The 25,914-nt window shown below is 41.7% G+C and overlaps 3 protein-coding genes across 4 annotated transcripts in view; all 3 read right to left on the bottom strand.

The window, feature by feature from the left end:
* Nucleotides 1-25,914, bottom strand: part of LOC137165603 (protocadherin alpha-2-like) — a 170,715-nt gene that overhangs the window by 54,636 nt on the left and 90,165 nt on the right. For both annotated transcript variants that reach the window (XM_067566915.1, XM_067566916.1), the window contains exons 2-3: nt 9,114-9,172; nt 6,615-6,703 (exon numbers count right to left, since the gene is read on the bottom strand). In XM_067566915.1, coding sequence (XP_067423016.1) covers nt 6,615-6,703; nt 9,114-9,172 — 148 coding nt within the window. The remainder of the gene's footprint in view (nt 1-6,614; nt 6,704-9,113; nt 9,173-25,914) is intronic.
* PCDHAC2 (protocadherin alpha subfamily C, 2) lies at nt 19,170-21,709 on the bottom strand. The gene has a single exon (XM_067567344.1). The coding sequence runs from the start codon at nt 21,707-21,709 to the stop codon at nt 19,214-19,216; it is 2,496 nt and encodes an 831-aa protein (XP_067423445.1). The 3' UTR covers nt 19,170-19,213.
* The window catches only part of LOC137165841 (protocadherin alpha-C1-like), a 46,192-nt gene continuing 44,975 nt past the window's right edge, over nt 24,698-25,914 (bottom strand). The window contains exon 2 of the mRNA XM_067567343.1: nt 24,698-24,856. Coding sequence (XP_067423444.1) covers nt 24,698-24,856 — 159 coding nt within the window. The remainder of the gene's footprint in view (nt 24,857-25,914) is intronic.

Raw genomic sequence — 25,914 nt, 5'->3', positions numbered from 1 at the left:
GTTGCAACTGGAAACTACTGTGACACCATGCACCAGAAATGAGAACCAGGAGACTGTCTCTCCTGAGCTCCCATGCTCCTCCTGCTGGTGCCCAGACAACATGGAGAAGGAAATTGCCTGCCAGGAATGCAGGGAGGAAGAGGGGGAGGATTGAAACAAGAACCAGTGGGGAGAAGAGAGAGACAGAGGGAAAGAGACTGAGACAGAAGCCAGTGAGAGTAAGCAGTGAGGAAGAATGGGACAGGAACTGAAGTGGAGAAGACTGAGACAGGGACAGACTGGAGGGGACAAGAGTAGAAGGGGTCAGGATAGTGGGGACTGGAGAGAAGGGTTATAATCAGTAGGTCACAATTCCCTCCAGAATCTGAAACTGAACCCAGATTCCTGAGTCTTAGCATTCATCTGCTGTCAGTAAATAGCTGTGAAACTCACTGGTAAATTGTGCCTCTCTTTCCCCTCTACAGGTTACTCCATTTAGGGGATAACAATGTATTATTGCTACTAGTTACTCAGCTAAATCAAATGGTAGCAGAGGTCTGTGCTGTGGATCTAAATGTCCCAGTCCTGCTGATGACCCATGTTGGGGTCAATATGGTTCCACATTATAGAATTGCTATTTGTTTTCAATTTGCTGTCTTAAAAAAAAAAACTTGAAAAATCACATTAAGAAGCCAATGTTAAAAGAACATTAAAGTTGCAAAGTCAAACATTCAATAATTAGGAAATATCAGGATTAATCTCATGTGCAACTTTAATTCATGTGCACCTTGTGCATATCTATTATTATATAGAATGAAATCCTGGATCCACTGAAGTCAATTTGAGCTTTGCAATTGACTTCAATAGGGCCAATATTTCATCCACAGTCTTTAATTACATGATCACATGCTATTTTTTCCATAGGGATCCCTGCCTCATTCAATGCATAGGATGAACTGTGCTCACTAAACAGGAAGCCATTCAATATTTATGTTCATAGTTATTTCAGTGTATGGCCCCATACTTTATTTACTGCACTCCATTTAAATCCTGTGTTGAATATAGAATTAATATCCTCATAGGCTTTCTCATCATGGACATTCATCACGATAGCATCTGAGTGCTTTGAGCAGGGGGTTGGACTAGATGATCTCCTGAGTCTCTTCCAACCCTAATATTCTATGATTCTCTGATTCACAAATATTGATGAATTTATCTTTAAAACACCCCTGTGAGGTACACTGGTTATTATCATCCCCATTTTACATATGGGAAACTGAAGCACAGAGCAATTAAGGACATATTTGTCTATTATCCACCAGTGTTGGGCATCCAATTTAAGACACCTGGGGATAAGACTCACAAAGACATTGAGTGTGGTCACCCCTAACTTTTAGGTGCCTAAAAATATCACTGGGATTCACAAAGCCTCAGTTTGGTGCCTAGCCGCCTTGTACAGGGAGAGATGGGGGCCTTAGAATGGGATTCACAAAAGCCAGCACGCTAGGTGGCTCCTCATCTAAGATAGCCAGTAGGAGAAGCCAAACTGAGGGGTATGTGGCAAGCCCCCTGTCTTGGAGACAGGCACCTAAGTCCAGCCTGCAAGCACTTGGGATCCCTGCTTGGGATTTTCATCTGTAAAACCCTCTCTTAGCATTAGGCGATACTCCATTGTAGCAAGAAGTGGCAGCAGAAGGCACTCCCTCATTATTCTTAGCCCAGTGGTTAGAGTACTTACTTGGGGCATGGGAGCCCACTGGTTCAAGTCCCCACCTGCAGCTGAGGGTGAGAAGGGAGCTGAACTGGACTCTGCCACCTTTCAGGTGAGTGCCCTAACCATGGAGCTATGAGACATTATGATGCATAGCTCCCTCAATCAGTCTGTTGAAGCTGTTCCACTGGATAAATAAGGAAAGAATCATTAGACGACAGAGAGGGGTCAGATCCAGTAGGCGAGCTCAGAGCTTGCCTACCTGATTGGGCTCCAAAGGCAAGTAAGGCAGAGAAATGCCTATCTTTCCCCAGTTCATGACTCATTCTGGGACTTTGGCATCTGTAGGCCTGGTGTGGGGTGGCAGTGTGCATGCTCAGAGGCAGAAACATAGGCACTTAGGGAACTTTTACTGCAAAAATGTAGGTACCAAGTGAGTTTAGCATGAACAGGGTTTGGGGACAGCTGAGCAGGGAATTTGTGAATCCCAGTGGGGCCTAATTCAGGGATTTAGGCATCTAACTCCTTTTGTGAATCTAGCCCCTAAGGCCTAATTTTTCAAAGTACCTAGCATTTTTATAGCACTAGATATGTTCAAAGCACAACTCCAGTCAACTTCAGTTCCAGTTGGGAGAACTTGTCACCCTGAAAATAAGGTGTTTCAAGTTGGACACTCAGAAAATAAGCAGTACACCATTAGTGGTCCCCTCTGAGAAGTTTGGTTTAAGCAGCTTGCCCAGCAGCACATGGGAACTCCATGGCAAAGGCAGGAATAGAAGGCAGTTCTTCAGCATGGCATTCAGTTCCTTTAACCACATAACTATCCTTTCCCTTCAGTAGTTTCCTGCCTCATTCACTACACATCTTCCAACAGCTGTAGCAAATGAAACAACCACCCTACAGACAACAGCCTCACTGACTACACAGCTCTGATTCATTCCCTGGGCAAGGTCCATCCTGTGCTGTGAATGAGATGGAGTTCCTGTGGAAAAATAGCCATAAGACTGTGGGTGAAAATACTGTCCTTGTTCAAACTAATGGCACATTTCCCATTGACTTCAGTGGAGCCAGGATTTCACTCTGTATCATAAAATACATATGCTCAAAAGGGCTGAATTAAGGTCGCACAGGCAAATTTAACTCTGCCATTTCCTAACTTTTGAGTACTTGACTTGGCAACCTTTCATTCTTTTAAGTAACATTTTTTGGATGTGAATGGACCTCCATTATGTAATTTTAAATATCCAGAAGCACTGATTAAAGCAAACGATCTGCAACATTCAGGTAGATAATATTATAACAAATCTACATATAGACTGTCTAATAATTAAAATAAGTCTACATGTAGTCTTATTGAAATGGGAGTTGCATCCCTAACTCCTTTAGTCTTCTCTGAAAATCTCAACCATAATAAACAGGAAAACCACTGAAATAAAATATTTACCAAACACACAGGATAGCTCCTTACCTGAGAGGCTGGAAGAGCTCTTTGACAGGAATATAATATACTTCTTATAACCTTCATAATTTGTTTTTCAAACAAGGAAATCAAATTTTAAAAATAACCTCTTTTTAAACAGCATTAAAATTATGACACAGGTAGAGAAAAATAAGAAATTTCAAAGTGACTCTGATTGTCTATCCTTAATTTAGACCACTGGGCCTTTTGTTCACCTCAAACTGGGTTCAGGACAGAGCATAAGCCTTACATTTGGATTTCATCACTTTGTGTAAGAACCTGTGAAAGGAACAAAAAACAATGGGCCAAATTTTGCTCTCAGCTACATGAATGAAACTCCTACTGAAGTCAGTGGGAACTTTATCCATGTAACTGACAGCAGAATTTATCCTGAAAGGGATAGAACTGGTGATAGTAATGTCTTAGTGCAGCTATGCACTAGGAATTAAGGATTTATTGACTTAACACTTGACTTATTCATTCTTCTTAGAACATTCCTATGACATCATCTTTGGAGGCTCTCATTGATTAACTCTCTGATTCCTTCAATCTGAAGCATTTTACCGGAGGCTTTTGTGAAGTGTTAAATTAAATGAAAGGTTTAGTGACAAACCGATTGCAATTAATCAACTGAATAAAACAAGTGCATGAAGCATGTGCATGTGAGGCGGGATTTGAGGCACTTTATACTAATCAGAAGTGGAGAGCTGCAGCTGCGGCATATGTTGATGGAAATAGAGATAATGAGCAGCTAATTTCTGAGTTTAACTGGACACAGGTGTAGCCCTGATCAGATGTAAATACCCTGTTAGGAGCAACTGCATATGTTGTCTCTATTCAGTGTAATTAGCTGAAATGGGTCAAATATCTAATGAAAAGCATAATTTTGTGTCTTAACCTGATGAAAAATGGCACAAGTCATGAACGTGATTTTCAGAAAGGAGATAGAACAATTGAAAGAGGAAATATGTGTGGGAACTCAAAGCTGTAACTATAAACCATTGTGATAAACAGCTATATTTGAAAATGTGATGTGTGATGTATTGAAGTTATGAGTTAATTTTACCTTTTATTCTAAGTGATACTTCTATATGCATAACCTATTTTTTATTGAGGGCTAATGAAATCCACATCTTTTGTTTATAAATAGTTGGAAGGAAGATTGGTCTCATTAATATTATTTTAGTGGTCATTAAATCCTTAAGGCCAGACAGAAAGGAAACAAAAGATCCTTTCTTGCACAGGAAAAGCAGTCATTGGGAAGGATGAAGAAACTTGATCCACACAAACTGGATTTCAAACCACTTTTAACTACTTTGAACTTTCTAAGAGGCTGGTTCTCTTAGGGCTTGTCTACACTTACCTCCAAGTTCGGCGGCCGTCGACCGGAGTTACACAAGCTACACAAAAAATTTGTGTAACTCCCGTCGACTTCTCTGCTTCTCTTCTGTGCACCATCTTCACTGTACTGCGCTGATGGGAACCACGTTCCCATCAACGCAGCACTATGGCACTTGAGAAGGTAGTCTTAATACGTTGATTTCTGGATTGACTGAGCAGGTCTTCACTGACTGCTCAGTCAATCCAGAGAAATCGATCTGATGGTGGTGAATTTGCCGCCATCAGTGAAGAGGTAGCATTGAGAAGGTGGTCTTAATACATCCATTTCTCGATAGACTGAGCAGGTCTTCACTGACCGCTCAGTTGATCCAGAGAAATCCATCTGACGGCGGCGAATTTGCTGCCATCAGTGAAGACGTAGCCTTAGAGAACAGAAAGACTTCCTTGGGCTGGAGATACAAGTTCTTACTACCTCTTTACTCACTTGCCTGCCCAAACTGTGACTCTGGCTGTGGTCAGAAGAGCAAGGGCTACTTGCCCAATATAAGGAAGTGGGTAGGGAGGGAGCAGAGAGAGAGAGGGCACATAGTGTACTTCCTCACAAAAAAGAGGGAAGTTACTTACTCCATCCATGGAGCTGTGAATGAATTGGGACTCTGGTCACAATTCATCTCTTGGTCTGCTCCTGAGGTGGTGCATCTATGTTTTGCCCCTTATTTGAGTCAGATCATAAAGCAATAGTCTAGTCCACAGGAATTAATTTCATTTTTTCCTGAAGGTTCCTCCTGCCCCTGCTGGAGCCCTAGGGAGCCTCCCATATTTAATCAGTCAGAAGGTTAAAAGGTTTTTCTGTGAATTTTATTTCCAGTTCCATTGCTTGTCATCTGGATAAATTGTATGTATTTTTATTCTCAAATACAATGTTTAGCTTAATTGTTCAGTAAAATATTTGTAACATAGCAATGCAATCTTGTGCATATTTATTAAACTGAACCATAAAAAAGAAACCCTATCAATGTTTAATATATACATAATATTTCTATTTCTATCACTCTGCCTCTGCTTCTCTACCCACAAAGAAATATGAAAGCTATCCAATTATTTTTGAAAGAGCTTTAGCTCCCATACCACGTTATTACATTTTTCCTTAATACAGTGTTGGCATCTGAACTTCTGATCAGCACCAAATACCATTTACTAATACTTTGCAGGCATTTTAAATTACGAAATGCTTCCTATCCCAAAATGTAATGTGAGAATACTTCTGTTGCTTTCACTGCAAAACAACGGAGTGAATTTGCTAATCTGCAGAAATCAATGAGACCATTTGCTGATTCTTACTGAATTTTGAATTAGTGAGTCAGCAAGTAAATAATGAAAAAAAAATCAAGGATACTTCATCATAAAAGGTGGTTTGGTCATTTATTTTCACAAATGAATAGCAGTTTAGTTTAAATCTTTTTTGATAACCCTTCACAGCATAGTAGCAAATGTACTGCAGTATATTTTATAAAAGGAGTGAACTCTTTGTAATAAGAAACCTTGCTGCCTCACAGCAAGATGAGATCTCTGGGTATTTAAAAACAATTACTGAGTTTGCAAAATAGTGAAGTGAGAATTGGTGAGATTCTGTATTACCTACTCTGTCCCCAACTGAGCAGCTCTCTTTGCAAGGTTGGTAGTTTTGATGTCCACTACAAACTGGGGATAAATTAAAACCCTAAACCCAAATACTCCCAAACTTTGGGGATGTGGATCTGGATCCACACCTCACAACTGAGCCTCCTTCTCTAGATAACCATACCAAATTCCTGGATCTGACCACCCCAAAACATTGAATAAGTTCAGGTGTGGATCCAAATTTTGAGGCTTGATTCCATCTCTAGTATGCACCTGCTACTAAGTAAAGGAGAAAAGCTTTCTTTGCTTTATTTATTACCATCTTATTTATATTCGAGAGAGTGTTTCATAGGGACTTGATTCACAGATGCAAAGCAGAAAGAATTTAAGAATGATCCAGTGGGAAGTATGTTTCAAATAACAATCTTTCCTCTCTTTAAAGGGATACAGCCATCCCACCTCCCACTATCCCATTAATAGATGACAGTATTCTCAGATCCTAACCTGGTGTTGCACTGGATACTGTTGGCCACAGCTGCTCAGGTCCTCTTGGCTCTCCTTGTAAGACTCCTGCCTCCTCCATGTGCACAGCACTGAATAAACAAACATACTGATTACATTACACAGTTCCCTTTTGACCTGTTTTTGTTCAAAATTCTCTTTTTGGGCTCTTTCTCCAAAGTCACAATTCTTCATTGCTGCACCAGGGCTAATGCAATATTGCATCATGCTAGCAGATTCTGCTAATGCATTATTAAAGCATCTATCATGTCAATCCTGCAAGAACTGCAAAAATGATCTTTGGTTGTCATTTGAATATTACAACATAATTCTTGTGCAGTTCATATCAGACACAAACATTTCTCTAGAGGATGGTTTGTTTTCACTAATATGATGTGAAGTCACTAACATGGCAGTGAAGTCACGTAGGCCCAGATTCTCAAAGGTATTTTAGACTCCTAATGTCCATTGAAATAGAAGTTAGGTGCCTAAATACCACAGAGAACCTAATCCCTATTGTGTTTATGTTGTTTTAGTAGTGAAGTAAATAATGAAAGATTGTTTCCGTCAGTCCTGGGCTTCTCTCAGCATGCTATTATCAACCACTATTGTACAGCAAATATCCCACTGCACTTTATAGTACCTGATGCTGATTACCTTATGTTTTTGGGAAGCACTTCAGAAGGGAGAAATTAGGTGTCACAAGCTACAGGAACTATGTAATATCAAATCGTATACAGTGTCAAATGATGGACAGTCTGCCATGAGACCAGCAAATCTAATTGTTGCACATTATCTAGCTGGGAATGCATAAGGAGATGATGGGGGGCAGGGAGGGGGAAAGTAGATGCCTGATGTCTTAAAATGAAAAAAATAAATAACCATTTTTTAAAATGAGCTCACCCTCTTCACCTATCATACAAGTTTCTTCTGGCAAAATCCTGAAGAACCCCCTGTTCAATCTGTATGCAGATAAAGCTACCAATCCAAGAAGAGTTCTGTTTCAGTTTGAACTGAGAGAAGTTTCTAAAACGTGGCCAATTTATTTCTCAGTGTTAATGGGCAAGATTTTTAAAACTGGGACCTCAATACTGCAAGCCGCTGAGCAGGCTGGCCCCAATCCAGCAAAGAACTTGAGCACATGCTTAATTTTAACCATGTAAATAATCTGATTAAAATCAAGGGGCTACTCATGTTCATAAAGCTAAACATGTATATAAATTCCTTGCTGGATTGGGGCCAGAGTGTTCAGTACCTTGCATGATCAAGCCTTGGGTGCCTAAAATTGGGCTCCTTCATCCATATTTAAGCACTCAAATAAGTGGCATGATTCAGAAGTTCCCACTGACATCAGTGGATCATTGGGAGCTGCTGGATGCTCAGCAACTTTTCAAGGCACCAAATCCTGGATTATGGGGTGAAATTTTCAGGTATCTAAAGACTTGATTTTATACAACAACAAAAAAATCTCCACTATACACATCGTAATTCATCTTGTCACTTTCCAAATGATTTTTAATCTGTATGATATTTAAAGTTGGTTTAACGATGGAAAATCAACATTCATATTGACTAACGGTAATTTTTAGTTAAAAGGGTATTTTAAATACTATGTGCCTGGTTATTTTATTTTCCAGAGAAATATGAAAATACATTTTAATTCCCTCAAATTTTTGCATTCAGCAATGATTTCCCCTCTGAGTTTTTAATGCCATTTGAAATTATCCCAGCCTTTTAATTTTCTTTCTAAATTTGTAATCCAGTCTTAATGGTTATATCAGCATATATCTGAGAATAAAACTAGTTAATTAATTTGCTAAGACACAGAGAGCAAAGGTATTATTTTATCTAGGTCCTACACAAACAACATTGTTTTACTCTTTTTTTAAATGTATTGGACTGCAAATTATAGTCAAGCAAATTTTGGATCTAAACCTGAGATTACTAAAGGAGCCTAAGGTGGGCATCTAACTCATAAAGGTTTCCCTGGAAATCCTTGCTTGGTATCCTTGCCAATGCCCTTTTAACTTTGTTAATCACCTTGAGTGCACCATGTGGTTAAAAAACTGCCTGCAGGAGCCGTACACTTTCAAGGTAATGAAAGGTAGTGAGATGGAAAACTATGGATGCTGCATACAATCTATTGAAATGTATCATAGTGGATGCTAACAGGAAGCTTTAATGTGAATGAAGAGTGTATAATCAGTTAAATAATTCAGTAATTATAGCAATCAGGCATTGATAGTAAATGTATAAAGAAGCATGGGGTAAACAAATTGAATACATAGACCAAACATTAATATAGTAATGAACAGTGTAAGAGGCAATTACAATGAATCAGTAGAACTGGTAGATATAGTGCCTTAGGAGCAGAACTTGGGTGCTTCCCTCATGCAGATCTCATTAGTCTATGTCATCAGAGGTATCAGATTGAAGGAAGATAGTCTCCTTCACAAAAGGACAACGATATAAGCCCTAAAGAAGGGAAAGCAAAGTACATACTTTTGTATTCCTGCTCTTAAGGATGCAGAATATCTCCAGTCAGGATTGGGTTGTTTTGGCTGCAGAAACAAAAGAGAAAAACATCTATATTAATTTGTGTTAAAACATATTTTAAAATCTATGCAACTGAATACAGGCTCTTCTCCAGAGTTTCTGAACATTTTCACATCTATTGTGCCACCATAGAGCTATTTACATTTTTTATGCATTCATGGCTGCTAATCCACCCTATAAATCTAGAGAAACTTTTGTATGAGTGATCTTAGGTCGCTAAATATGGAATTCAATGTTTATATAACGAGGTTTGGGACTATGAGGGTGAATGTGGGGAAGGAGTTTATTTTTGTAAATTGGTGGGCTGTTATTTTGCCTGTATTCCGAAAAATACTGGCCATAGGAGAAAATGATTATTACTGGAAAAGAAAATAAATACTTTGCTGGCTTACCCAATAAAACTAGGCCACTTATGCTCTTACCCTGCAATGTATTCATCTGCACACATACAAAAGGCAGCCCCCTGTGAAGAATGCATTAGGGCCTGTCTGCTTGCTGTGAGTTTTCTGCTGTGGCTTAGTGGACTGCAGAGAACTGCACTAGATTGTATCAGACTTGCAGATTGCAGCAGGTTTTTATTGAAGGCAGACATGTTCTTTCATAAGACCAAGAGCTGCTACATTTTCCACATTGATTAAAAAGGCATAAAAACAGGAGGGAAAAAATAGAGAATAATAACGTTCTACCGTTCTCATTGACCTGCTGCAACCTGACTTTCTATGTAAGTGTTTCCTGGGATATTCCTGACTATAAGTTGCTCCAGAAAATGTGAAAGTCAATTTTCTTTCTGTGCACTGCATACAATAGGAACATTCATAATAATTTTAAATTATAGCTAACATTTTCAAACTAGGGTGCCTAAGTTAGGCACCTAAATATTTAAGCAGCTAAGTAGCTTAATTTTCAGAGTTGCTGAGCATTGATTTCAATTTTAGCTGCAGGTGCTCAGCACATCTAAATATCGTGTCACTTTTTAGGTGGCTAATTGTGCATGTAGGTGTCTAACTGTAGGTAACCAAGTTTGAAAATTTTAGAGTATAGACATAATGGATTACATTCATACTTGATGTGTCTTGTACAGTGCCAAATACACATCAAAATGGTGTAATTCTACTGAAGTCTTTGTAGACAGATCAGAAATGAATTTGCCCCATTACTTTTAAAAATGTGTTGAGTACTCTCAATTATTTAAAGCCAGCTTTGTCTTTGCCCTTGGGATTCACGATATGCTTTTCTCTACATCAATAACTTTTATAAAATAAAGACTTAGCAATAATGATATGCACTGTCTATCTTTCTTTCTTTCTTTCTTTTTTTTCTCAATATTTATATGGGCCCCATCACCATCTTAGTTTGAGGAGCTATCTGATTACCTGCATTATAACATTCTTCACAGCCTGATTTACATAAAAGAGAAAATCCACCCACTACAACAAAATATTAAACATCAGTGCTAGTAATTAACTTCACATTTAAACCTAGATTATCTGTGCCCATTTTCTGCTGGGCTTAGGTCTAAAGAAGCCAGTTATGGCTCTAAGATTCTCTGACTGTTTCTGTTCTGGGTCTGGCCACAGCTCCACTTGACTTTAAAGAAAAAAATTAGAACTGTTCTAAACTTGGCCAGCTGGTAGTCCTAAAGGAAATTTCAACCTACTAAGAACTACCAGAAAATAACACACTCTGATCACACCTTTTCCCCATCCCCATATGCCTCCTACACCAAGACCACTGGTGGGCAGATACAGGAGCTGGCTAGCCTGACTTTTTTTTTTCTGTTGGGGATTCCCATACACCAAGGGAATTCCCAGCTCAGAAGACAGAGCCAATTTCCACTCTTTCTGCACCAGGAGTGGAGTGGTAAAAGAATCTGGTCCTTAGAGTGTCTGATTGTACAAAGAGAGAGATAATCAGCATGAGGAATAGAATTCTTCCAATAGAAGCAGCCAAAAACCATATTAAGTTAGAGTTGTGGCTAAAAATTGGGGAATTCTCAAAAAAACAGAGAAGGAAAGAAAGGCAAAAAGGGAGAGACTGTCTATCATATGCTACATAGGTTCACAACACTTGGATGGTTTCCTTCCCAACAATAAGAGCTAGAAACTTACTTCATTTAAATGAAAGCTTTCATTCTGCAGACTATGAATCTGTCATGGAGGCAGGATAAATTCATCAAGTAGGCTGTATCTGATCCACAAGCAGGGTGTTTGACACCTTTGATTTACATAACATTTGATAACATAAATTACAGCCATGAGGTCAGTGTGGCATTCATAAGGGTTATTAGCTCCACCAGATGTGGTGGAAGAGTTTGCATCTGTCATAAGCCCTCTATTTTCTCAGTATGTAGGTTGAACAGACTAGAGATTGATCTGCCATATATTTGGAGTGCATGGCATTTGACCCCTGCTGCCAGAGTGAACCGGGATACTGTGGATATCTATATTATATACATCCACATAGATAGATGTGGTGTGCATCATAAGGTCTCCAGCCTACAGTGGAATGGGGAAGATGTTGTATTTGGCCCTTGCATGGAGATTAAAATGCAAAATGTTGTAATCTCTGCCTTTAGTGAGAAGGACTGATGGAGGGCCAGGTTTCTGGTCCAGATATGGTAATAGTTTGGCATTTCACAGGGTACAGTAACATATCAGAGTAGGCAATAGTAGAGCTCTACGGCCCGTACTAGAAAGGCAGAAGGGGGAATTGTCTTTGGCCTATATAGGAGAGTAGGGATGGAAAAGGGGGCACCAATCAAGCTGGTACTGGAACCTGAACTGCAGTTGTTCTGACTTTCAAATATATATGGGTTGTTGAGTTTTTTGTTTTTTAACTATAAAGCTGTTGTTTTAATTAATTTATTTGTCTGAGAATTTCTTTACTTTTTTAAGGACCTTCACAAGTCTGACTCAGTATGGGAATGGGTGGCAGAATCTAGCCCTTAGTTGTTATAACTTTTTTTCTACTGCATGGGAGCAAGCAGTAGCTCACATGAGAACAGCCTTCCATTTCTTTGGGGCTGCTCTGACTCAGTTTTACTAGACACTGAAGGACTGTGTTTGAACACTGGATGACTGGGAGCTGTCAGTGATCTACAGGAGACATAGGTCCATCCTGCTTTTATGCCATCATAAGCCAATATCCTATAGCTGGCAATGCTGGTGGGAGCAAAAGAAATCAATGCCAACATCTTCTTTGCTGCATCAACAGTAATAGGCTTCTCCTCTGGTCCCACTGTTGGTCCTGCCTCCATAAGCACTCTTCGCCTTTGGTTTAGACAGAGAAGCCAGTTGAGGAGGCATGTGACTTTAGAGCAGAATTTTGGACAGCGAGGGTAAGGGAAGTGAGTTTGAGGCATATGGCATAATGGTTAATGTTAGTTGTTAAAGTGTGGCAACAAATAAGCCAGCCTGTTTCCTATCTGCATTCCACAATGTACCCACAGCTTTATGGATTCTTATGCTCTGTATATCACTAAAAGAGGAACTGAATGTTAAAAAAAAAATCAAACCCAACATTAACACAGTCAAACTATATGTAACAACAGATTGAAAACCAGCATCACGGTAACAAAGCTACATATAAATATAAATATAGTGATGAGTAACATTATATGGTTCACAGTTTGGATTTTCAGACTGTCCCATATCTCTGTCCATGCACAATCCCACTTCACCAAAAAGGCCCTGTAACAGACGAGCACCACTTTCAAGCCCACTGGGGTGATTGAAATGATCAGAGTTTGTTAATGTGACATGGATCTTTTAATTTATAGATCACAAATTCAAATCTGCCCCAGCTCTATAAATAGCGACAGTTGTCAACATCTCAGTGCTGCTTCATGGCCAATGTGGCATGAGTTTGGTGGTCTTAGCACAATTCCCAGTGGACAGGTTACAAAAAAATCAATTGTTAATTGGTATCTTTTGCAGGACTTGTCACAGGCCCTGTTGAGTGGAGGGAGACTATGTGGTGACAGTCACTCCTACTTGGTATTGTCTCATTGCAAGAAATGATTGGTGGCCTGCTATCCCAGTCTGCCATCTTAAATATGATCTTAGACTGCACTCCAATCCAGTGTTTTTGCAAGCCCACAAGACAGGGTCACTGGGCACAATCCTGTTTCCTCCTCCGTGGTCTTCAAGAAGAAGGATGTGATGGGAAGCTTCCATCACACATGCAGTAGCAGGAAGCAGCACAAAGCCATTCCCTGTTTCTGCCACCATCATCTTTTCCTGACTGGCTTGGGGAGAGCACATAAAATGCAATGACTCCTTCTGAAAAATTGAATTAATATCTATCCAGGTGTTTATAATGGTGGACATCACCATAGTATCTGAGTGCCTCACATAAACCAGTAGGAGAGCACTTCAATCGCCCAGGACACTCTGTAGCTGACTTGAAAGTTGCCATACTTCAACAAAAAAACTTCAAAAACAGACTTCAGTAAGAAACTGCAGAGCTGGAACTCATATGCAAACTTGATACAATCAGACTAGGTCTGAATAGGGACTTGGAATGGTTATCTCATTACAAGAAGTAATTGTCACTGTTCACACATTCTCACTTTCTAATCAACGGTTGTGAATAGGCCTCATCTACTCTACCTGAATTGACTTTGTTAACACTTACCCTCCCCATTGCTGTTTCTTACCCTCGGATGTATATATATACCTCCTATTTGTGATTACCATTTCATGCATCTGACGAGGTGGGTTGCAGCACACAAAAGCTTATGCCTGCAGAAATTTGTTAGTCTTGAAAGTGCTACAGGACTCTCATTGTTTTTGCTGTATACAGACTAACAACTTTTCACGGTAGTATCTTGCGACTTATAACCCTACTGAGCGTATGGGGTATGTCAGGAAACCAGTCAGGAAACCAGAAACAACGCAAAGGGATTAAAGTGTCCAGTCATAATCAACCAATCCAAGTTGAAATTCAGATCATGAATGTGAATATATGCTCCAAAAGGTTTGCAGTCATCCTAAAAACAAAAAATGTTTATGCAACATTTCACTACAATATTTTAAAATAGCATAATGTTGATTTAATTTCACAAATGTTTTAGTTGAATTACAAACAGACAAATTTTAATGAAAATTCATTTTGCTCGGTTCTGATATGTTGACATCTCAAGGATTTGTTGCTTGAATTATGAGAGTCTTATTTACTATGGGCCTGATCCAGTGTTCATTGAAATCAGTAAAAGGATCCCCATTGACTACAATGGCTGTTGGCTCACGCCCGGTTTGAGGTAGAGAAGTATGAATCAAACATTTACAAATAGTTATCAAATGATGAGAGTGCTAAACACATCCCACTCTATTCCTATAGTCACACAAATACTCAGTAGGATAACATACCATCTACTAATCAAATTTTGAAGCAATAAATAAAAAGTATTTTAAAATCCTAGACCACATACAGCTCCCTTTCCTTTTTACTGAGAATATGTTAACTGTTGTTGGATTCATAGGGCTATTTCAGATTTCCTACTATAAAATCTGAGTGATTATACAAAAATGCTCACACTAAATTCAACATAGAGAATAAACTATTTATAGTCTAGCATATGTTTATCATTCAGGAAATTAGAATGAAAAGCTAACAAAACAAAATTCAGTACAGAATGTTTCCCCCGACAATGACCATTTGCTTTCCTAACCCTAAGGAAACGAAAATGAAATTAACAGGTCAATGCTTCCTTAAAATATATTTAATGAGTTCTGGTACAGTGAAAACTGCTTTGTCTGCTTAATGCTAGATGCAAGTTTCTGCCAGCACAACAGTTACCCTCAGCCTAACAGTTTGACTTCCCTGAAGCACAGAGCACTGACCCTGCATAGCAGAAAAAGATCTGGTGCTGCTTCTAACCAAAAGAACAAACATTTCTATTTAACCTTTCCAATGTCAGAGAGCCCAGAGAATTTCTTAAAGACTTAAGTCCTTGAACTGAGATTGCAAGATATTCCAACATTAATACCTTTAAAGCCCTTGTGAGAAATCTCTTGGGAAGACTTTGCACAATGCTAGATTTAGACACATCAAAGCACACTTAAATCTAAGAACTACCAAGATGTGTGTAACACATTTCTGTTTGATTTACTTTGCATGGATAGCACTCTGTCTTTGAAGCACTCAATTGAGGGTACAAGGGGGCAGTAGTACTTCAACATGTACAAACAACCACAAAATGAATGAACCACTGGGATTTATCATTACTAATATGCAGCTTCAATTTTTCCTGCAGAAGGGGCACAATGCTTTATTTGTTAACATCAAATGAACCTACATTTTATTGATCATCCTATGAGTGCACAAATGGCAGCAGAGGGAGACCTGTGCCCAGAACTGATTGTATATTTTTTCCATCAAGGATTCAGTATGCCAGTGGACAATTAATAATGTGTCACAGTGCATTTTTGCTAAGATACTGAGTTAGACCAGATGCCAGTCTGATTGCTCATCCCTGCATCGAAGTGAAAAGGCTGCCATGGTATCCAAGTCATATCGAACAGGTTTAGCTACACAGAGGGGATGAACAAGATGGCACAGATAAAAAGACAGAGCAGGGAACAGATATTACCAAGTGTCACTCAGCAATTCAGTGGGCATGTGAGAGAAATGGACACTGGAACAGATGATTAGTTTCAGAACTGTGAGGATAAATCATTTCTGAAAAAGACAGACAGGCAGCTATGCCAGGAGCCCGGTGGTAGAATAGCATTGTTCCCCACCACACACTTACAGTCCATCCCAGCAGACAGCTATACATGCTGGCTTTAACTTCACAGAGTTCCAATAATGAAACCAAATTATTTTGCACAAGCTAATTTTGTACTTATGTAATTATCCTATGCTGACTGTTCTGGTTATAGTGGTGATATAGCATCAGACATTCATTAAACCCAGTATTTTGATCCTTGTCCCTGAACAGTGCTGCCAACAATCACTCCACTGCCTGCTAATTTAAAGACTACTCATGCAAATGCTAATATGATTGATTTTTACAACACTCAAACTTGACTGAGATTCCATTTGAAATAACCACATAGGCCTGAAAAGGGGCCTAGGAGACAGTGAGCTGAACATTAGCAGAAGCATAAGTTGTCTTGAAGAAAAGGAACATAATTTACCATACCACAACTAACACATTAGTAGAACAGTGCAGGTAAACCATATAGGAAGCATAGATGCAGATTTCTGATGCAAAGAAATCCCTAAACTTAATAGGCCAGATCCTCGTCTTTTTTACACCAATGTAACTCCACCGAAGTTAATGAAGTTACTCCTGATTTTCCTCAGAATAAGTGAAAGAAAAATCTGGCTCTAATTTTAAATATAAAAAGAATGAGGTTCCTGACACCCCCACACACATATCCTGGGGACAGGATTTTTTTTAATCCCTCTGCAAAATTAATGTTTACAACATTTTAATATATGTGAAATTCAAGAAATATTTTCACTTGCGGTATATTCCACAGAAAGCCTGAGTAACTGGTACAGTTTCTTATCATATTATAGTAATGAATGGTAACATCTGTCCCCAAGCCTTAGTAGAAAAAAATGTCTGGACAGATTGTCCCGTGGTAACAGATACATCATATATCAACTTTGTAAGATGCCACAAGATGCAGTGATCCTTGCTAGTATGCTTTACAGTGATGAGATGGGCCTTAAGGAAGTATACAAACGCACTATTGCTATAGAAATAAGCAAAATACAGTGTTTGGCAGGTCTAGTAAGACTAACAATATTCATTAAAACCAGCATATATTGACATTGTTAATCAGTGGATTGCTTTTAACATGTGTATGTGGTGACTATGAATAATGGGCAAAATATGTGAATTTGAAAGAGATAATCTGCTAAAATTCTTAACATAAGAATTCAGTTAAATGCATTCATTGTATCATGTGCATCTGACAATGACACAGGTTCAATGCATTACAGCACCATGGGCAATTTTTGTAACACAAGGCCTCAAGAAATTTCACTGAACTTGTGGTAAGTAGTATCTGACAGAATTTCTTCTCTACTTATGTCTTGCAAAACTAGTAAGTAATTGCTTGAGCATCTGGATTTTGGTTCTTCACACAACTGAATATGTTCTAGATATTGTTTCATTCTGACATTAAAAACAAGAGTTAATAAATGTGTATTATGTCTCTCTGCTTTTACACCAAGGTTGGGTTAGTAAAGCTGTCTTTGCTTGACCTGCACAGTTCCTCAGAAATTGCTAATTGACTACATGCAATAGGACCTATCCCCTAAAGACATTATGGGAATCTGCTCAACAAATTTCTGATGCTTCTACATCTAAAACTATGTCATTTTCAATTATCATTCATCTGTTTTCACAGAAGCTCTGATCTACAGAATATTTGGAATCTTTTGATTTTTCCCTTCTCTGCACCATGTCGAGCATATCATCTTAGGATCAACAGATTCTAGATATTTCTGATAAAAATATTTGTAATACATATTAAGGATCAGTTAACTAATGGTTCATTTGCCCCACTACACTATATATTTGACATCCATTATGAACTTAGATTGTGAAAATCACGTAGGCACCAAAATCATACTATTGAGAGTCTGGGAAAGAGTGAAATAGCTACATCAATTTTAAATGGAGAAACATCATTTGGTATCAACATTATTTTTAGAGAAACCTTGTTATTAAATCCAGCACCGTATATATTTTAAACTGAGTGAGACAAGATGGTGGTATCTTAATTAGGAGAATAAGAAAACATGGCTTGATAAGACATGTTCTTGTTTTCAAATGAAAAACATTCTGGCTGATTTGAAAGGGCTAATAAGCATAAAGCTTTGATTCATATTTCTATGTAGATACAAAGAAGCCAAGCAACATTCCATTCAAGCACAAGGATACTACATTTCCCCCCATGCCTGTATACATTCTTCATGTTAATGTACAAGCCATGTGCCTGCCATATGCAGTGCACAAATAATGTATAGTAAATGCAATAGTTTCCTTATACATCACTTGATGATTACTTGTTCTGTTCATTCCCTCTGAAGCACCTGGCATTGACCACTGTCAGAAGACAGGATGCTGGGTTAGATGGAACATTGGTCTGACCCAGTATCCCTTTTTATGTTCTTAATTAAAACACAGGCTGTCCGGCAGTGAAATCACCATCTTTTCACCCATAGTAAAGTGTTTCTGTGTTCATTTCCAAAATCCATAACAGGGGAACTGAACAGAACACTACAAACTGTATACTATGACCAAGCTGGTATGTGTTAATAGAAAGCAGTCACTAATTCATCACTGTGGGAAAATATCAAAGAGGTTAATATACTGCTGGTCAAACCATAGGTATTAAACAATTTTCAATAGCAAACCAGCAGGTTACAGGTTGTTACACTGCAATATAATCACTGGTAAATTGGGTCAACAGCCTAGAAATGTGTCACTGTATTGCCAGGCAGAACAGAAAAAAGCAGCCTCATGCAGTGCAAACATCAAAGTATGGATCATATGTTCTCAGACAACTAAAGCACATGTACTAATAAAGCAAAATATATATTATTAGTGACCTGGCCATGGTAATTTTGTCTGGGTTCTGAAGCAATAAATTGTCAAATATTTCTAATCACTATAAAGTGTCATATTGATTCTCGGGATCATCTATTTTATTTCTTCTAACATTAAAATTTTAAGATGACATGTCTCATTCCTCATTTGTTTGATGGAGTGGGCATACCTGTAAAGAAAAAGGGAGTGGGCTGAGAAGGAGGAAACCTTTTCTATACCACCTATGCAGAAATGAAGTGAGTCTCAAGCAATGTGCTCATATACTGAGCCACTAACTTACCAAATGAACCTGAAAGCCCCACTATTTACCTAGAAACAAAATGAGTTTCATGGAATAGAATTCTTCACACGCATTTTTGTTACTGTGATTCAGCAATCACAATAGGGAATAAACTGAAAAAAACTGACATTCAACTTCTAACCTTCAGATAAGTACATTTTTTTAAGTTCAGAATGTAGTTCTAGTCATTTATCAATTCATCCTCACCTCATTAGGCGAAATGGACTCATTTTTAAGTATGATCAGGTTTTGTGCACTCTGCCCACTCTGTCCTGTCAGATGTCTTTCAGCCATCACTGCATGGGGACCAGTTCCTGTTGGGCCACCAGTATTGTAAAACATGAAAGTGTCACTTCCTGATCCTGCAGTTAGACATGCCTTATAGCAGTAGGTCTTAGTGAGAGACCCATTCCCCCGCACTTCAATAAAATGTGGCTGTACTTTTAAACCATGTGGTATCCTAGCATCAATGTTGTTGTTAGCCTGCTTGTACATTTCGGCAGGACACCGTTCTCTGACCCCACAGAAACCTCCACAACAGGAGTCACCATACACACTGTGTCTGTAGCACTTGATAACAGTTAGGACAATGATTGTCAAAAGAAATATGAATGAAATTGAGCTCAAAGCAACAATGAGATACAGTGTTATCTCTGAGTAATTTCTAGTACTTTTGATATGCCTTCTTGTGTCAGGGATGATTTTGGAAACTCTGTCCACAACAGCGATGGTTATGGCTACTGATGAGGACAGGGATGGCTCTCCGTTGTCTCTCACAACAACTGTCAGGTTGAAAGTAGTAATACTGTCATCCCCCAGTTTGCGAGTAGTCCTAATTTCCCCGCTGTGTAGCTCCACTCTGAACAGATCTGGGTCTGAGGCTTGAGCCAGATGATAGAATAACCATGCATTTTGTCCAGAGTCTGCATCAATGGCTATTACTTTGGTAACCAAATAACCTGCGTTTGCCGAGCGAGGGATCATCTCCATGGCTGCGGAAGCGTTGGTTGAGGTAGGGTACAGAATCTGAGGTGCATGATCATTCTGATCCACCACGTACACGTGGACAGTGACAGTGCTGCTAAGTGGTGGGGACCCAGCATCCTGAGCCTGAACAACAACCTGAAACTCCCTTAACTTCTCATAGTCAAAGGAGTTGACAGCATATATATTCCCATTGTCGGATTTAATGGAGACATAGGATGTGACGGGCAGCCCTTGAATTTCCCCGCTCAGTAGAGAATAGGACACATAGGCGTTTTCATTGGCATCTGGATCGGTGGCTTTGACAGTGCACAGTGAAACCCCGAGCGCGTTGTTCTCGGGGATGTAAACTGAGTACACCGGTTCTTCGAACCGCGGAGGGTTGTCGTTGATATCGGAGATGTCCACTTGAATCACTTTGTGGGAGGAGAGGGGAGGGATCCCGGAGTCCGTAGCCGTGACCGTGATGTTGTAGGAGGAAGCCCTTTCGCGGTCCAGGTGCCCCTGCGTGACCAGCGTGTAGGAGTTTTTGAAGGAGTTGAGTTTGAAGGGGATGTTGGGAGGGATGCTCAGACTGACCTGCTTGTTCAGCCCGGAGTCCTGGTCAGTGACACTCATTAAAGCCACCACGGTCTCGGACCGGGCGTTCTCTGGCACCGGGCTGTACAGGGAGGTCAGCAGCACTTCGGGGGCATTATCGTTGGCATCCACGATGTTGACCAGCACCTTGCAGTGCCCGACCATGGAGACAGGGCCCCGGTCGGTGGCCTGCACGTAAATCTCATAGGAGGAGGCCTCCTCATAGTCCAGCGTGCCATTGACCCTCACCTCCCCGGAGACCGGATCGATGCTGAAGAGCTGCCGCACCTTCTGGGGGGTGTAGCTGCTGAAGGAGTACCGCACCTCCCCGTTGGAGCCCTCGTCCGGGTCAGAAGCGTTTAGCTTCACCACCAGCGTGCCCGGGGCCGCGTTCTCCAGCAGGTTCACCGCGTAGGTGGATCGGTCGAAGACGGGCGAGTTGTCGTTTGTGTCCATGACCCGTATGGAGATCTGGGCAGTGCCCGACCTGGCGGGGCTGCCCCCGTCCACAGCGGTGAGCACCAGCTGCTGCAGGGCGCTTTGTTCCCGGTCCAGAGGCTGCTGTAGCACCAGCTCCAGGAGTTTGCTGCCGCGTTGGAAGCCTTTGAGGTCCAAGGCGAAGTGGTGGTTGGGGCTGAGCCGGTAGCTCTGCACGGAGTTGGTGCCTACGTCGGGGTCCTGCGCGCTCTGGATGTGGAAGCGGGCGCCGGGCACAGCGGACTCGCTGATCTCCAGCCGGTAGTCCTGCCGCGGGAAACTGGGCGCGTTGTCATTGATGTCCAGCACCTCCACCTCCACGTTGTGCACCTCGATGGGCTGCTCGATTACCAGCTCCAGGCTCAGGAAGCAGGAGGGGTTAAACTCGCACAGCGCCTCCCGATCCATGCGCTCCTTCACCACCAGCGTCCCGCGGCCCAGCTCCAGCTCCAGGTACTGCCGCCCGCTGTCCGAGGTCAGCCGTGCGCCCCGGGCCGACAGCCGCTGCGGATCCACGCCCAAGTCGCTCGCCACGTTCCCCACGAAGGCGCCGCGCTGCAGCTCCTCCTGCACCGAATAACGGAGCTGCCCACCCGCCGGGCCCAGGCACAGCAGGAGCAGGAGAGCCGGGATCCGGAGCGCCGCCATGGCCGAGGGCGGAGGGAGGGGTGGGGAAGCCAAGCGCAGCTTTCACCCGACGCGCTCGCAGCGCTGCCGGGCCTCACATCCCGAGCCGCCGCCGCCACCCACACCCAGCAGCGGGTTCATGCGACCGGTTAGCAGGCGCCGCCAGCTGCACCCAACGCTGCCGCCGCCCCTGCATCCGCCACGGCTGGCGGCTTCCCAGTCGGCCGCTTCCCCAGCAAATCCATTGCTCCCCGGCTCGGCTGCTGCCAGGCCCTGCGGCGGCGGATCCGGCCTCTCCTCCTCCGGCAGCTCCAGGGACTCGCAGCAGCTCCACTTCCTCCTTCTCCGGCTGCGGCTGGGAGTGTGCGGGGGAGGGGCGCTAAGCTCCGGCTGGCTCCAATTCAGCACCTGGGCAGGGAACAGCGACACCGAGGCAGGCAGCCAAGAGCAGCAGCCGGACAGGACAGGAGGGGTGAGCGGCCGGCCGGCAGCCACCCACCCAGCCCGCAGAGGGCAAGAGCGCCTCGCCAGACACAGCGTATAGCCAGCACATGAAGGAGCCCCCTTCCTCAGGGAGCTCTCAGCGGAGCCAACCGCAGCACAACTCCCCCACCACCCAACACACACACAGGAGGACCGCCCCCCCAACCATCCATCAGCCTCTGAGAGCTTAGAGCCAATCACTCCTCCACAAGGCCACCTTACAGAGATACCTCTCCTCTTCCTCTTCAGGGATACAGCCAGGGACCTTTCACTTCCTAGGAGCCCTTCCTTCCAGCCCACACTCCAATCCCTGGAAAGAGTGAGCGTGATGCCCATGTGTGTGTTTACACACGCTTTATGTCTACACAAACAGGATAACTCTTCTACCCGGGATCGCATCCTGCCACTGCAGAGGCCAGACTTTGTGGTCTAGTCTAACTCCCATCTCTTGTGATATGGGGGGAGGCGAGGGAGGCCTTCCCATATTTACAGATATATATTCCTGGCTGTCTTTCCTCAGACAGGGCCGACAGTGCAAGCCCGAAACAAAAGCGATGCAGCACCTTGTCATAGGAAAGGGATAGAGAGTTGTTAGTTGACCTCTTTCCCTCTCCTCATTCTAGGTGCTAGAATGGAAATCAGGGAATGAACTGCCTTCCTGTCCAATCGGAGTGCTGAGTTGCCTAGACTTCTGGTCCTGCTGCTGCTGCAGCTAGAGTGCATCAGCCTATGAGTGGTAAATCGGCACAGACCTCCGAAAAGCATGTCCTTCCCCTCCTCCCGCTGCAGACAGTTTTTGCTTACAACTCGTGCTGTCAGAGTACTTCTGCAGTTCATATGTTGCCTTCTTTCTTGAAGACCTGCATCTCTGCCCCCTTTAACTCATTCCTGCTGCATTACCCTCCCCACTCTTTTTCGAGATTATTTCCTCTCATTGCTGCCTCTCCTTCCCTGATTCCCTCAAGGTCCCTTATTTAACCACTGCTGTAACGAACTTGCCCTGACACTAGCCCCACTGATTGAATTTTGCATGTCACACCCATGAAATATGAGATTGTTGAACACGGACTTTATCTTATTTTGCATAATAATATACAGGCAAAAGGTGAGACAAATGTAACCAGAACTGTAGGGAAAGTTTAGAAGAAGAAATAAGAGTTGAAGTCTGATCTGTTTTCCACAGATTCCTTTTCCTCCCCTTTTAAGTCTCATATTCAAGTACCAGCAAGGCCCAAGTTTACGTAGTTTATGAAATGCCAGTGGTGTAATGGTTGTAAGCTAGTTTAGGATAGATAGATAGATAGATAGATAGATAACAATGATTATTAAGCTTAAATATTAAATAAAAAATAACTACAGAACCAACAAGAAATATATTTAATTAATCAATTCCAATGACCATGGGAATAAATACCCTTCCCAAAATATGTCTCTCCCTCTCCTCTTACCTACTGCTCCACACCATGATGTTTTGTCATTTTTGTTGTATTCTTTGAACTGGGCACCGATCCTGCAAGTCATTCCAGGCAGGTGGACCCTATGCACTACACCAGTGCAAGAGTCTACTATGTGGGATGTCATGCAGAAGTGGGGCTTTGTATTTGACCAGTGTGTACAAGACACACAAAAACAGTGAAATATTGGAGTCTGATAACAAAAAAGAGAATCACCCCAGGTCTCTTGCATAACATTGTGGAGAAATACCACTAGCCCACCAGGAAAAAATAAAATGATTAAGAATAGTCATTGCTATCAGAGAAAAGCAGCAACACAGAAGAATATTAGGGTCAAAACAAATTTTAAATGGGCACCTAAGCCAGGTTCCTACATCCATATATAAGGATGTAAATAAGTGGCCTGATTTTCAAACATGCTGAGCAACTAACAGATTCCAATGACTTCAGTCACTGCTGGGAGGCACCCAAACCTGCTTATCTTTGAAAGTTAGACAAATTTAGGCTTAGTCAGACCAGGAAGACCAGTGGGAGCTTCTGGGTGCTCAGCATGCCTGAAAATCTAGCCATTTCATGTGTGTGCCTAAATGGGAGCAAAGCTATTTTGAAAATCTGACTCTAGATTTTTTTTTTTAGGCACCTAATTATGGATTTTGCAACTTAACCATCCACAGAGATATAAAAAACCAGTATGCTATCCTGGCAACAAGGGATGAGGAATCTCTCCCCAGGGTGGAAAGGAGAAGTCATAGCCAAGACTGGGAGGATTGTGGCCACCACTCACAAGAGGAAATGAAGGGTGGTGCCTATGGGGGACTCCCTTCTAAGGGGGACAGAGGTATCCATCTGCAGGTCTGACCTGGCATTCCAGGAGGTGTGATGCCTGCCAGGGGCCCATATCCGAGACATTACAGAAAAATTGCCAAGGATCATCCAGCCCTCTGACTACTACCCCATGCTCCTCAGTCAAGTGGGCACTAATGATACTGCAAGGTATGACCCTGAGCATATCAGACATGATTACAGGGCTCTGGGAGTGAGGGTGAAGGAGTTGGGGGCACAGGTGTTCTCATCAATTCTTCCAGTGAAGAGTAGGGGTCCAGGCAAAGACAGACACATCCTGGAAGTAAATACATGGCTGCATGGATAGCATCGCCAGGAAGGCTTCAACTGCCTTGACCATCATATCTTGTGCCAAGAAGAAGGACTGTTGAGCAGAGATGAAGTCCACCTGTCAAGGAATGGGAAGAGTATCTTTGGATACAGACTGGCTAATCTAGTGAGGCTTTAAATTAGGCTTCACAGGGACAGGAGACAAAAGCCCACAGGTAAATTCAAAACATGGGTGAAGGGTCAGAATCTGGGGGGAACATGGGAAATTGCAGCATGGACAAAGAGAGATGAGAGGGAAATAGAGGGAATATCTAATAAACATCTTAGATGTCTGTATATTAATGCAAGAAGTATGGGGAATAAACAGGAAGAACTAGAAATAGTGAATATCACAAATATGGCATAATTGGCATTGCATAAACTTGGTGGAATAATTCACATGTCTGGAATAGTGGCATAGAAGAGTCCAGCTTGTTCAGGAAGGACAAGCAGGGGAAAAAGGGAGGAGGTGTTCTCTTTTATATCAAAGATATATACACTTGCACTAAGGTTCAGATAGAAGTGGGAAACAGACCTGTTGAAATTCTCTGGGTAAGGATAAAAGCAGTAAAAAACATGAATGATGTTATGGTAGGGATCTACTCGAGACCTCCTAACCAGGAAGAGGTGGATGAGACTTTTTTTAAACAACTAACAAAAATATCCAAAATACAGGACTTGGTGGTGATGTGGGACTTCAAATACCCAGGCATTTGTTGGGAAAATAATACAGCAGGGCACAGATTATCTAACAAGTTATTGAAATGCATTGGAGACAGACAGTGAAGAAAGCAACTAGGGGAGAGGCTATTCTGGATTTGATTCAGTAAAACAGGGAGAAACTAGTTGAGAATCTGAAGGTGGAAGGCAGCTTGAGTGAAAGTGATCATGAAATGACAGAGTTCATGAGTCTAAGGAATAGTAGAAGGGAAAACAACAGAATCAAGACAATGGTTTTCAAGAAAGCAGACTTTAACAAACTCAGAGAATTGGTAGGTAAGAAATCCCATGCGAAGCAAGTCTAAAGGAGAAAACAGTTTGAGAGAGAGATTTTGAGAGATATTCTAGAGCGAACTATCTCACTGTGTAAGAAAAATAGGAAGCATGGCAAGAGATCATGCCTGCTTAACCAGGAGA

The sequence above is a fragment of the Emydura macquarii genome, unplaced genomic scaffold, assembly GCF_026122565.2.
Source record: "Emydura macquarii macquarii isolate MOO-44397 ecotype Brisbane River unplaced genomic scaffold, CSIRO-AGI_Emac_v2 contig_2768, whole genome shotgun sequence".
In the NCBI taxonomy this organism is placed as follows: domain Eukaryota; kingdom Metazoa; phylum Chordata; order Testudines; family Chelidae; genus Emydura; species Emydura macquarii.
Note: the sequence above shows the minus strand (reverse complement) of the source record. Positions and strands in the feature narration are given on the sequence as shown.

Coding starts and splice junctions, on each gene's coding strand:
- PCDHAC2 (XM_067567344.1), bottom strand. CDS start 21,709: ATGGCGGCGCTCCGGATCCCGGCTCTCCTGCTCCTGCTGTGCCTGGGC.